Source organism: Taeniopygia guttata, chromosome 7 (genome assembly GCF_048771995.1).
Source record: "Taeniopygia guttata chromosome 7, bTaeGut7.mat, whole genome shotgun sequence".
NCBI lineage: Eukaryota > Metazoa > Chordata > Aves > Passeriformes > Estrildidae > Taeniopygia > Taeniopygia guttata.
In genome coordinates this window covers 16007040-16021665 of record NC_133032.1, presented here as the reverse complement: position 1 = coordinate 16021665, position 14626 = coordinate 16007040, and the positions used below count along the sequence as shown (strand labels likewise).

At 36.5% G+C, this 14626-nt stretch overlaps 1 protein-coding gene across 2 annotated transcripts in view; it reads left to right on the top strand.

The window, feature by feature from the left end:
- The window catches only part of SLC25A12 (solute carrier family 25 member 12), a 45362-nt gene that overhangs the window by 13868 nt on the left and 16868 nt on the right, over window positions 1-14626 (top strand). For both annotated transcript variants that reach the window (XM_030277441.4, XM_072932232.1), the window contains 7 exons: window positions 4313-4452; window positions 6946-7092; window positions 8177-8315; window positions 9544-9637; window positions 10200-10284; window positions 13559-13643; window positions 14104-14262. In XM_030277441.4, the coding sequence (XP_030133301.1) occupies window positions 4313-4452; window positions 6946-7092; window positions 8177-8315; window positions 9544-9637; window positions 10200-10284; window positions 13559-13643; window positions 14104-14262 (849 nt within the window). The remainder of the gene's footprint in view (window positions 1-4312; window positions 4453-6945; window positions 7093-8176; window positions 8316-9543; window positions 9638-10199; window positions 10285-13558; window positions 13644-14103; window positions 14263-14626) is intronic.

Genomic DNA, 14626 nt, shown 5'->3' with positions numbered 1-14626 from the left:
AGTAAGAGCAGAAATAAAATGTAACTATTTCTAGTTAAACTTTCTTCCATTAAAGTAATTATTGTATTACATTTGGATTACTTTTAATAAGCTTCTCCTGCATCAAGTGTTAAAAAAATGTCTTTCTGCCCTGAGCTGTGGTTCCTTTTTTTATCCTTCAAAGTGAAAATATGCTGTTAGCAGAAATAGTGAGCAACAGCAACATAAAATGTTAAAATTTATTATGTACGTTAGGCATGAAATATGCACATATTGGACAGTAGATTACTGAGTAGGCAGATCTAAAGAAACCCAAAACAACCCTGTTAAACAACAAATCTTTACCATACTTAACGCTGCTGCTTAAAACTTAACCACTTTTATATTTTTGTGTCCCTAAGAAGTGTGATTGCTTTTTATCACTGGTACTAGGGAATGGCAAACTCTGTTAACAGGTTGATGGCACTAGAATTGTATGAGCTTTCCACTCTGCTTCTTGGGGAGCTGATAAGTCAAAATAAATAATAGGTACTGCTGCAAGGTTTACTTGGAGTATGGAGCTCATCCCCGCAATGGGCCACCAAAGAGACCGCATAGTGTTTATAATTTAAAGTATTCTTCCTTATATGAAATTGATTATTGCCTAGGATCTTTGGGGGTTTGTATCATTTTTCTGAGCCTGATAGGTAACAGTATTTGATGGAAGTTGAGCCAGTCATGTGTGTGCTGCCTGCAGATAGCTGCTCCAAGCATCTATAATTTGTTTAAAATGATTGGGTGGGGAAATTCTGAAGCAATCTTGTGAGAATGTGTGTCGCCTTGGAGGTAATGTACTAGTACACTAGAGTTGTAGGTTTATTGTTCCTGGGGTTGATGGTAAGTTGAGTATGTCATCAGGCTGCTGACTTGTATGCCTATCTGAGGGGAAAATGCATTACTGTAAGCCTGGAAAGAAAGTTATCAGCTCAGTAGGAAAGAATTCCACTGCAGAACGGTGAGCAAAGAGTAGAAGACATTAGTAAATGAGCAACATGTATTGACAGGGACAATGAATGCATTCTGTAAAATGTCCTACTAAAATGAAAGGCTTGAAAAATAATTTGCTGTTTGCCCCCTGCAGAATAGCTCCGTTGGAAATTTGAAACACTTGTAGTTTATCTTAATTTAGAAGCATTACTAGGTTTTGAATGAGGAAGGTGAAAAAAAAAAAACAGCAAATCAGCATCTGTACATTAATGTTGCCTGTTTTCTTTGTTGTCAGTGCTTTGCTTCTACTGTGAAAAAAAAATTAAAAATGGGGCATTTGTTGATAATTCAGAGAGGTGAAAGTGTAGGTGATGATTGCATTGTGTATGATTTCTGCAATGTGATTGGTTGTTTGCTGCTTCTCGTCACACAAGTTGTTAGCTGTGGTGGTGGCTATTTCTGTTAATGTAATAGAAGAGCCAGCAGGATTGGATTATAAAGGTATTGTTGATATGTTGTGAAGAAAGCACCCCTGCTCTTGGGTAGACAATAGTTAGTTTTAGCACATAACAGGAAGTGTTTGAGAATCTCAGGTGGCTTTGGTAAATGTTACTTAATGTTTCCATGGGTTTAACTAGATCAGTTACTTTGCTGTGGGGGTGGTGAGGCGCTGGCATAGGTTTCCCAGAGAAGCTGTGAATGCCCCATCCCTGGAAGTGCTCAAGGTCAGGTTGGATGGAGTTCTGAGTAACCTGGTCTAGTGGAAAATGTCTGTGCTTGTGTCAGGGGGGCTACAATGAGATCTTTAAGGTTCATTCCATCTTAAACCATTCTGTGGCTCAGTGATTTTTCAGAACAAGTGCACAGTTTTGCCTCTGTACCTGAAATGCTTCATAAACCAAACCAACATGGAAGTAATTAAACATTATATAGAGATTATGTATTATACTAGAGCATATCTTCAAATCCAGACTATTGTAATACAAGCAGAATATACTGAGTGTCAGAGATTGCCTGGAAAGGAGAAATGGGTAAGGCACCTCAGTTTTCAGAGAGGCAGCAAGCTAGTTTGGGTGCCGTTTCTTAGAGCTAGTTAGCCATTTCTGGAATTCATAAAGTATCAATATATTCAAGTATTGAATTTATTAATTAAACTATTATTTTTATATGCTTATGAGTCTTGACTTAAGATATTTTGATGAGTAGTTGTAAATGTTTTTATGAACAAAAAAAATGAGTGTAGGAAAGTGATTCTTGTTTTTTTAAGTAGTATACAGTTAAATGCTTGAGAGTTACGAAAACATCAGGGGCTTAACTCTCACTACAAACAAGTGAAAAATCTCTCCGTGAACATGGATGAAAAGAAAACAAAATTTTTAAAGAAAAATGTGAGGCTTTTTTTACCTTTCTCTAAGGTTAAGAGAAACAATTATTGGAAACAAGTGAAAATGAGATTTAAATTTTCTGGCTGCTTCAGCATTTTCTAAGTTTTCATTCAGGAAGCTCAGTGTGTATCAGAAGTCAGGTTTACATACACATAAGTAGTAGCCAGTTGGCACCCAGTTTGTGCATTAGTAGCCGAGCCAGTGAAGCCTGCCTGTCTTCTGCTCTGTTCACGGTTCATTGCCATTTTTCAGGCTCCATAAGGAGCTGCACTGTCCTGTTTGTGTTTGTAGTACATGGAGACTCTAGCTTGGCCAGAAGCTGCAGTGAATTAGTGGTAAGTGGGGAATTTAAATGTGCATACCTTGATTCCTTGATCTGCAACTATGATGAATAAATCTGCAAGCAGAACTTTCAAAGGAAGTATGGCCAAATAAAATAGTTTATCACATAGTGATGTGTTTAGTGCTTTCTCTCTTTTTTTCCTTAACCCTCACCTTGCACAATGATACTGGTGAGTAGGTATGAGTAAGCAATTAGAAATGGTCAGAATTGTTTTTCAGGTTTCTTGTTGATCCTGACAAGTCCTATAGCTTACCTTGTAGTAGAAACTGGTTTAAACTGTAGGGTTTTGACTCTTGTGTTTGTCCTTTCTGTAAGGGTTAATCACTAGCCATAATCTGCCCTGAGAGTATGTAATCTCAGTCTAACTGTAAAGGTGATCTAGCCAAGGAATCTGACCTTTGTACCTTTGTACTTTTGTATCTGTTTTGAGACATGTATTCTGGGTATTTCCTTCCCTTTTCTCACTGAAAAGATAAAATCATGTAGTGGATTTCCTAGATTTGCTCTAGAACTAATAGACTACAGAACTGAAACTTTAACATAGAGAAAGCAATACAATTACTTCAAGTAAATAGGTCTTGATAGAGTTATCAAATGATAATTATGGTTCTTAATGTATTTTGTATCTCAAAACTGTTTCAACATATAAAAGGTGTGTTATCAGCTAGGATATTTTGTATTTTGTTTTAAATTTTAACTGTGTGCCACATTTTATTTTGCTGTTAGCAGATTCTAGGTTGATAAACCGTTTCAGGTACTGTGAGGGAAATTTTGTAAAGTGTTCATGTGTTGTGGGTAGATGTCCTGTATGGATGGATGTCCTGTTATACAGTTCATGTGTTTCATAATCTGCACAAAAAGCAGGCTTGTTTTGCAGCATGGCAATGCTGTGTATGAATAATGCATGCTATTTTTCAGATGAGTTTTTTGCCTGAATTCAGATAATATGTTTAGCATTGAGATTTCAGTTGTACAGTATACATGTGGAGAATTCCATCTGAAATGGCAGGTTTTTTCTTCATTTAAAGGAGGGCATCTCTATCTTATCTTAAAACATTTTAATAACTGAGACTACCAATTATGTTTTATAGGATTTGATTTTTGTGCTAAGGCCTTATCAAAAGCATCTAATAACGTGCTTTCTGCTGAGTTAATGATATGTTTTAGATGTCATTTCTTATACCTATCTTCAATAGCCATATTCAGACAGTGTGATTGTAATAATCAAGTTTCAATCAAACCACACTTAGTATGACAAATATTGCCTGAGATTGTAGTGCAGGTATTTGTGCTCTTGATAAAGGGCTTAATTTGACTCCTGGCAGAGATAGAGAACCACTATTGATTTTTATATCAGAATGCAAAATAGCTTTTATTTGTCATGTATGAGGGAAATTGCTTCTTAATTAAAACTAAATAAAACATTCACTCCATGGTTTTATGCAATAATACAAGAAGTATCATTTATGTCTCAAATGTGTTCTTTTACAGGTCTGTAAAGGTTTGGTTAGCAATTATTTTTAACAATCTAAACACTTCTTAAACAGCTGCTGTAATCATAATTTTTTTGTATTCCTTCTGGAATGTTTGTAGATGTACTGTACCCCAAGGCTCACCTGTTGTTCTTCCCTCCCCAAAGCAAATGTCAAAGAAATATTTGAACAAACTCTTATTCATCTTCAAATCCCGTTCAACTGGGACTGTGAGTTTATTCGACTGCATTTTGGACATAACAGGAAGAAGCATCTTAACTATTCAGAGTTCACTCAGTTTCTTCAGGTCAGTTATTAACCTTGTTCCAGAGTTGGAACTGAAATTCATTTAGCTTCTAATAATACACTAATACCATTGTAAATTTGAATTTCTTCTGCTAGTGATAATCCTTACCTCATACTAGTCCTGACAGCTAATGATGAGCTGTTATTTCTCCATACCAGTTTTGTAAGTAGTGTGTACTCATTGTGCTGTATCTTGAATACCATCCTTTAAAAGAATGGGACAAAACATACTTTTCATGAGGTTAACTATTTTATTGATTGTTGTTAAACTGGGTCTGCTTGTTCTGTCATAGGAATTCAATAGCAAAACTAAACTCTGCCAGAGAAAGTTAGTATTCTTAATATAGCCAGTTATTATTGACCATTAAAACTCCCCTATAGAGGTTTTAGCTTCTGTGCCTTTTCTTTATTTTTATAAACATTCTAATACTTATCACTTTTTTTTCTTTCACTGGCATGCATGCTACTACACAAATACTGGGAGTTTGGTCTTAAATGCAGCCAGCTTGCAGGAGGTAAAATCTGATTTCCTGTGATGTTGCTGAACTACCCTTTAGGGATTAGGCTTTAAAGAATTTCACTTGTTGAACTGCACTTTGTGCTAAGCCAAAAAATTACACTTAAAACATACTATGAATTGAATATTATACTAGAAGGAAGGAAAGGAAAATGTCATCTATAAAGGACGGAGAAAGAGCAAATTAGGAGAAATGTACATTGTAATTCATGGAAAGGAAGTTCACAGAGTTGTTGGTAATTGCACTGAATTCCATAAATTAACATGCAATGACCACCTTGTGATATAACTTAAAATTGCCTGTCTAGTAGACGTGAAGAAAAATAGGTTATGCACTTCTGGAGCTGCCTTTGATACAAGAGAAGTTTTGTATGTATTTTCTTAAAAGTTAGGAGTGATAGGTGTGCTTCTACATAATCTGTAATTATTGCCCAAGATAGAGCTATCTCATAGGATCACAGAATATTTTGGGTTGTAAGGGGTGTTTGGGTTGTAAGGGATGCAGATTGCAGGGAGATCTAGTCCAATCTCCCTGCAATCTGCAGGGATATCTTCAACTAGATCAGGTTGCTCTATTCAACCTTGAGTACTTCTAGAGATGAAACATCTACCACCTCCTTAGGCAACGTGTTCCAGTGTTTTACCACCCTTATTTAGTTTAGAATCATTGCCCCTTGTTGTATCAAAATAGGCCCTATGAAAAGTCTGTCACCATCTTTCTGATAAGCCCCCCATAAGTATTGAAAGGCTGCAGTAAGGTCTCCCAGGAGCCTTCTGTTTTCTTTTCCTCTCCAGGCAGAACAGCCCCAGCTCTGAGCCTTTTCTCATAGTGGAGGTATTCCAGCCCTCTGTCATTTTTATGGCCCTCCTCTGCACCTGCTTCCAAAGCGGTTTGTTGGGAGCTCAGAGCAGAGTGATAAATGTGTGTTCTGGTTCTATGTTTGTTTTTCCAAGATACTGCCATGTAAGATACAGTAGCCTCTTACGGTCATCATATAATTAAAACCCTTAGTAGGGAACGCTAGTATGGGTTGCAGTAATTTCACTATGTACACAATTTAGATATTTTTATCCCTTCTTTTTATATAAGATAGTTTTTCTCTTTTGGTCTAAAACTATCTTTTGGGGTTTGGGACTTGAATCAGAGTGGGTTTGTTGTACCCTGATCTAGAAAACATTCATGAGGTTATGAGAGTTGAGAAATTACTGTAAAGGTGATATAAGCTAGATGGTTTGCCCTCTTTTTACTGTCTGACAGAACGTGCTTATTTTTTAGCAGCTTCTAGAGGTCTGAATGACAGCTGAATGGGCTTTATTGTTTGCTTGAATAGAAGGAAACAACTTTTTCTGGACATAGAATTTACAACTATCATTATTATCTTGAGGTTAGGTTACCACAGTGATCTTTGTGTGAAGGTTTTTACAGTTTGTATAGGAGTTTTAAATTGTCTGAAATGAATGACCATTTGTGACATTATGGGAGATAACTGTTTGGGGCAATCTAAATCCATATTATGTAATTTTCACTTTCCTCCTGTTTATTTTCAAGTACTTTCCACTGAGTTAGTATATAATAGCCCAGTCATATTTCATCTTGGATATGTAAGAGATCATCTCACTTTGTGTCTTCAAGATCAGTATCAGAAGTTTTTCTAGCACTTAAGTATTTAATTAAGGAATAGATAGCAGGCAGGACATGGGTATGTGAAGTTCATTTCTTATATCATTTAGTGAAAGTGCATATTTACTTACAGTTGAACTGAGGCTTTTCATTGACAGAGGAATGAATCTGTGGATAGAATCAGTATGTAGACTTCTTATTTTTGTTGATTTGGCCTTGAAGTTTAAACTGTTGTTACACTATCGTCTATATGTACAGACCTGTTGGAGCATAAGAATATGAAATTCATGAAAGTTTTGTGAACAGTGGGTTACAGAATCTGCTTCTAATCTGCTGTCTCTGAATATTCATTCTAGGAGCTGCAGTCAGAACATGCAAGACAAGCCTTTGCATTGAAGGACAAAAATAAAAGTGGTCTGATAACTGGGCTGGACTTCAATGAGATCATGGTTACCATTCGCTCCCATATGCTAACTCCATTTGTGGAAGAAAATTTAGTTTCAGTAAGTGTTAACAAAAAGTGCCTTGAATTCAGCGTTAAATAGCAGTGATGTTTGAAGATGGCACAGGTTCTCTCCCACTTTGTCTTCTACCTGTTTATCACTCACTGCCTTGGTGCTAAGAGATTATCAGCTTCATAATAGGGTAGTCAGGGTGAAACATGGCAGCATTCCTTGCTGCAGTAGTGAAAAGGTTGGCAGGCTGATTTGCATGTTTAAAGTGCCACTGGAAGCAGTTTTTAAGTTAGTCTACTATACTTTCCACCAGAGCAGGGCAAACTACTTGGTACAGAAAGAATCATGAGTTGTAGGACCATACAGGAAAAGACCCTTAAAATCAAATCGAAGGAATTTAGGACAAAAGCATCCAGTTTTTATATTTGAATATATGACATCTCAGGAGCTGGAGACTACTTACAATTTTGTCCTTTTATATACTCTTGCATTCTTTTCTTTTTCAGATCAGAGTTTGGAAAATCAGTATGTAGATTCTAGAGGTAGAATGGTTACAGTCATGATAGTTTGGCAGATCTATAGGTAAAGTAATAATATACAAGTTACAATCTGAAAGTATGTAGTATGAAAATTACATATTAATGAAATTTATATAGAAGATAAAGTAATAACTTTTATCTTACTATCTTACCTATAAATCTTGCCTTGCCTTACTCATAAGGCATACTGTCTTCTATAAAATGTAGAGCATCTACTAACTTTAGACTTTGAAGTAAATGGTCATTGATGTATGTGATGCAAGAAATCAGTACCTTTATCTAAAGGTATTTGCATGCATTTCTCTTTCAGAAGATTACTTGGTGACACTTTTAATGTGTCTATCAGATAACTGGAACCATAACCTACTTACATGATTATTTCCTAACCATTTTCTAGTGTTCAATCTTTACCACAAAAATAGTATCCTGTTTAATAATTCTCCCCTCGTGTTTCTATTAAAAATATCTTAAAATTACAGGAATAGAAAGATATCTTTAATTCTTTCATAATTTGCTCAAAGGAGTGCATCTGTAATTGTAACAAGATGTAAAAGTGCTTAAGGCACTTAACTGTTTTCATTTAATTTTTAAAGGTAGCTGGTGGAACTGTATCACATCAGGTCAGCTTCTCCTTTTTCAATGCATTTAATGCCCTTTTGAATAACATGGATCTGGTTAGGAAGATATACAGTAATATAGCAGGTGCAAGAAGAGATGTTGAAGTCACAAAAGGTAAGATACATTTCCTACAAGTTTATTAATTTTTAAATTCTGTCAGTTTCGTAATTGATGATGCACATGGGTTAAGGTGAGTCAGAAGTCAGTTTATGGCCACTGGGAAAGTGTTTTTTTAGCTGTGGGTGATTTTCATCCTCACAGGTTAGTAAGCATTTTCAGTTAGCTCATTAAAGAGAAGATTCTGGGAGAAGTTATTGTTTGAATGAGTAGCTGCAAGTCAGTGTAATACTGAGGATTTTACAACTCCTTGAAAGAGATGCATTGTTGCCTTAGAGATAGGACGTTCCTAGGGAATGTGGTGGAACAGGTTAAGTTTGAAAATGAGAGTGGTTTTATATATAGATTATGCCAGTTAGTACGTAACAAATCCCTGTGCATGAGAAAGGTTGCTGTATTTGTCTTGCCATAGACATAAGCACAGTGCTTTTGTAGCCATTTTATGACAGATTTTATCACCACTTTTACTACCTGTATGTATGGATGGGACCAGCTAAACCATTATGGGGTAAAAAGCATGCCAAATTCTTTTTGTTATTTTTATTCTTTTTCTTTGTTTAGCTTATATTCATATGCTGTGCATATTTTTCCCTGAAGGAAGGCATAAAAGGCCTGTTCTCATCCTCCAAATTGTCCTAACAAATTTCCTAGCAATGTGTTTTGGTACAGATGCATAAATGCATCTTGCTTAGATTTGTGCTGAGAAAAAAGGCTGCTGTGTTTTGCTGCTTGGACTTGTTAACTGCAACTTGCCAATTATGTCATAAACTTGTTGTGTAATTTGGCCAGATGAATATCTAAGCTTGGAGTCAGTCAGAGCTATGAGAGGAAGAAGTCTGGCCATGATGGGAATAGATGAGTCAGTTGCCCTTAAAGCTGTGAATAATGGACCATTTTTCTGTTATGTTCTGTTATGCAGAAGTTCAGAAGCAAGAATCACAAATTGTGGGTGTTGTTTTATTAAGATTGCGAATTTGAGGACTTTTTGTTGTCTTTGCTGAATATTTACCACAAGTCAGAGTAGTGGAGTCAGACGTGGTCTGTGTTGGGAAGGCCAGTTTCAGGATAGATGTTCTCCTAAAGATACCTTTTCCCTTTGCGTTACGGATTTTGCTTCTTGGTGATAGACATAATTTTTTAAAAATTAAAATTATTTGAAAGGATTCAAAGAGGAAATTTGACAAACAACACAAATGTTGTATTTCTCTTTCCCTTTTAAATCCAGAGGAATTTACACACTCTGCAATCCACTTTGGACAAATTACACCACTGGAAATAGATATTCTCTACCAACTTACAGACTTATACAGTGTTACTGGGTAACATAATCATGAATTCTATCATTTTGCAATCATGATTTTTGTGTTTTCTGTGTGACCTCTTATTTTTGCCCTAATTTTAAAAGGTTTTGTGTTCTGTTATATTTTGTTACAGTAACTTGTTCAGTGTAAACTGATTGTGTTGTGTCCATGGGTTTTGTAAGTGAATTGTGTATGTCAAGCACAATTAATTGTTGTTATAGATATACATATGAAGTAGCAAAATACAATACTCCCAAAAGGCTACAAATGCACTGGTTAATGTTTTGCGTGGATCTTTAATGCATGCAAAATCTTATGTAGAAATAGCTAGAAATGGTTTAATTTGTGTATTATATTCCTTATTACTAGTAGTGAAGAACTTGCTTCTGAATAATCCATGTTTCCTTCATCTTCAAGCATTCTTTAATGCAGTGTAGCAGACTTCTTAGGTCTGCATTCAGATATGGCAAGTGTTTTTTTAAAGTCAGATGTAGTTTGGGGGGTGTGGCCAGGAATACTGTACTTAATATGTTTGATGCTTTATCTGACCATAATTTTCTTTTCTCTGCCTTGTGTAAAGGCGCTTAACTTTGGCAGATATTGAGAGAATAGCACCACTGGCTGAAGGTGCATTGCCTTATAACTTGGCAGAGCTCCAGAGGCAGGTGGGTAGAAGAAAAAAACACTGAAATTGGGTGAATGTTACCATGTACCTGCAAATGAACAATAAGAATACTGCACTTTATCCGATTCCTGACAAGTGGAACATGCTGTGTATATTGCTGTAAGGGTAGAAATGGGGCAGGCTGTTAGATACTGTATGTGTCTAGACAAGGTATGAGGTGTCAGAATGCCTGTTTAGATATGAGCAGGCGTGGATACTTGGATTCCTTACCGTGAATACATTTGTTCACTCCTGAAAAGCCTTTTCACAGGACACAGCCCTCCATTAACTTTTTCCAGTGTGGGTCCTTCCTGTGAAACCCAGTTCTTTACAAACTCCTGCAGTGTGTGTCCCTTCCCCGTGTTGCAGTCTTTCAGGAGCAGATTCACATGGGTCCTCCATGCAGTTGCAGCCTCCTTGGGGTGCATCCACCTCTTCCTGTGGGGGTCCTACAGGGTCTGCAGGGGAATCTCTACTCCAGGGCCTGGAGCACCTCCTCCTGCTCATTCACTGACCTTTGTACCAGCAGAATTGTTCCTCTCAAATGTTCTCACTCTTCTTACCAGCTGCCATTGCACAGGGTTTGTTCCTCTTTCTTAAACACATGATCCCAGAGGTGCTGCCACTGACACTGATGCACTTGGCCTTGGCCAGCGGTGCGTGTTGGCTCTGTCAGACATGAGGGAAGCTTCTGGCAGCCTCTCACACAGCCACCCTATGTCCCCCACCCCCAGCCATGCAAACTCAATACACATAGTAAAAAATACGAACATTAAACAAAAAGCTTATAAATGTGTTCGCTCTCACCTCTCTGATGGACAAAATACCGACTTACTTCACTTTCCAGAACTACCTTTGTAGCTTGGCACTGTTTCAAAATGAGCTCACTGATAAAAGTTTCCCTCATCACTAGAACAGAATATACTCTGTTCATACTCTTGAAGTAGTACATTATATTTTAATCTTATTCTACATTGTATGTTAAAACCAGACACCAGAAAGCAAAATAATTTCATTTTATTTAGCTTATAAGGAACAGTCTTTCATTAGACCGTATCCTAAGTGAACAGTAAATTAAGTGTATTAACAAAATGAAAGGTATCAGTTCATGAAGAGCAAATATCATTTCACTGTGGTCCAGCTGTCCCTGGGAAATGAAACCAATTCCGTAATCAGTTTTATATGATTTAAAAATCCCTTTGTAAAGAAAAATCTAAATTTTTACATAAAATCGCTCTGTATAAATTTGGTAGAAATGAAAATTAGCTTGCTTTCAACCATGTTTACTTTATTGTCAATTTTTTTCATTGTGTAAGATTTTTTTGAGGCTTAGCAGCTGAATATCCTATGGGGATGACAGCTACAGTAATTTTCTCTTTATAAATATTCATGATTTGAAAGCTATAGCATTAATTACATTCATTTACATATCCATCTGAACACACAAGTAAACTGAAAACTTTATGAACACTTATTTAATAATATAAAAGTGACATATCCTTCAAAAGAATTTGATTTTTAACATTCAGTGATGCATTCACTAAGATTAATGTCTAAATGCAATGATTGGATTTTGATGAGAACTGTGTGAAGCTTTGAGAAAAAAGAATAATCTTAAACCAGCTGAAAGGCAGCAGGTGTGCTAAGATAGGAGGAAATTTCAGTGAAATGAAGAACTAGTTCTGCTTCTAAGGCTTTTTGGGGTATTATTATTGACATGAATCAAAAGAAATATATCTGATTTTTAGAATTTATTTTCATGGTTGTTTTGATTTTATTATCCTTTGGGGGGTTTGTGTGTAATTTGTTTGTTGTTGGTTTTTTTTACTAGGAAAGCGTAGTGGTTTTACAATAATGAGGTTATTCTTTGGATTTATTGCTTCTATTGCTTGTAAAGGCAGTAGATTTGATTTATGCTTTTTTTATGCTGGTCTGCATGTGCAGTGTGTAATTTTGGTGCTACCTAGAATTTCTCTATTCTTCTCTGTTAAGCTATATTGTGGGGGAGGAGAATATGTTGTGAAGGGAAGTGGTTTTAGCTGTACCTTTTTATTCTGTGGAAAAATGGTATCAAATATAATCCATGGTTTTTTACAGGTAATGATCTGATCTTGACCTCATGGGCTCCTGTCTTGTGTTGTGTGTGTGCCATGTAACACCTTATGCAGTGTGGGCAGGTTCTTCACATGCAGTGTAACACCAGCCCAGGGTAGCTGATGCTGAGGCTGTCCTTCTGTGGTGCTTCAGTGAGCTGAGCTGCCTTGGCTGGGTAGCTTTGGAGAGGGAGCTGAGAAGTGTGTGTGTGGTAATCTTTGTGAAAATTCCTAATATGCAGCAGTCTGGGGTCTGGACATTCCAGCTGTCCTGCCAGAAGCACATCTGCTAAAAGTACAGGGTACTTTTAGGAAGAACAGATTGGTGTCTGGACTTTAGTATCTGCTTTACTATGGAATTTAACAGTTAATATCTTGGCCCCTTAGATACCCCAAACAAGTTATACCGCATAACATTAATTCTTCTCTAATTGCCTTAATTATGGTTGGACAAAACTTTGGCCCGTGTTACATGTTTTACAGTGTGACTTTGTGAACATGTCTTGCTAATCAGTTCAGTTACCTTGTTTCTAATAGCCATTTAAAAACATAATTATGAGTCTCTGCAAATATTTTCTGTACAGACTGTATTATTTAGAATACTTAACACATTTATAATAGTGTATGTAATTGAAAGGATTGAGGTCAGCATTGCTCTGTAAATTAGCAGCTACATGAAGAAGTCTTGTCTTCTGTTTTGAAGATGTAAAATCTCATGTTTGTGCTATGCATTAATAGATATGTAATCTTAAAATCTGTCCTGTGCTGATAGAGCCTGTCTGTGAGCGAATATTCTGTGAATTCCTTCTGAAATACTGAATTTTATTCGAGTCAAAGGGGAGTTCCAGGCCTTAGAAATTCGAAGGCAACAGAATAGAAAATAGCAAAGTTGTTTAGAGTTTCTGTCTTCTTTTTCTTGAGCATTATTGTTCTGGTTATACCAGTGTACTGGTTTGGCACAACCAGGAATATGTAAGGAGTATTTTTTAGACGTATTTGGAAAATGTGCTTCATCCGTTAGGCACAATAGACATTATCTAGTAACAGTATCTTCCTCCTGAACATAAAGCTAGTAATTTTTATCAGATTCTTTCTCTACCATTGTAAAAGCAATTCACAGATGCCTTTGTTTTCCTGTGCAGATTTTCAAGCTTTTTTTTCATTTCTTTTTCCCTCACACAGCAATCTTTTGGAGAAGTAGGCAGACCTATTTGGCTCCAGATAGCTGAGTCAGCTTACAGGTTCACTTTAGGCTCAATTGCTGGAGGTGAGTAATATTTCTGCTTTCTGTTTCCAAGCTTGGGGGACTTTACACTGTTTTGCCAGACTACTTGATCTCATCTAAGGTGGTTGTCTTGGTTATACATGTGTAAAATTGGATGTTGGAAACCATTTTAGTTGTGCTATTCCCTTTCTTACCTTATCATTTGGATTCTAGAACCCCTCCACAGTCCTTTGAAACTGCCAGTAACAGATTTCTGTAGTGGTAATTCAGATAGGTGTTCTTCATTCTACACACCTTGTTCATGTAACAGTGTCGTCCATTCTCCTTGAGACTTTTTTCCTAGACCTCCATTATTGTTCATTCTTACCTCTAACATACCAGAGGTCTTACCATCTTTTATATTCTTTGTGTTTAAATGAATGCCGTAGAAAATCATCACAATAATTATATGCTACAGCAACAATGACATTGCAGAAATAATACTCCAGATGCTTTCTTACAGCTGTTGGTGCTACTGCAGTGTATCCCATAGACCTGGTGAAAACTCGTATGCAGAATCAGCGCACCACAGGTTCTGTCGTAGGAGAGTTGATGTATAAAAACAGCTTTGACTGCTTTAAAAAGGTTTTGCGTTTTGAAGGCTTTTTTGGTCTTTACAGAGGTAAGTGAATTTTAAATAAATAGATATATCAAGTCAGTAATTTTTTGTCCCTTTTTTAATTTTAATACCTCAACAGCTGGTTTCCTAAGGGAAAATCAGAGTACTTGGTATCATGTTTAATTTTGCTTTCATTTCTGAGCTGAGTATTTTTCTTCCATTACGCACCTTTCATAATAAACAATTGCTGGGGAAAACTGGGCTTTTTCTTGTTGTTGGTAGAGATTTGCTGCTTAAGTAACTTAAATACCTTCTTTTTGGGGTCTAAGTGTTGAGGATATAATTGTAATCTCACAAATTGAGGATTGCAAGTTTTGGCTGGGGTCAGACATCAGGAGCAGATCAGCATCTGAGGAATAAAGATTGG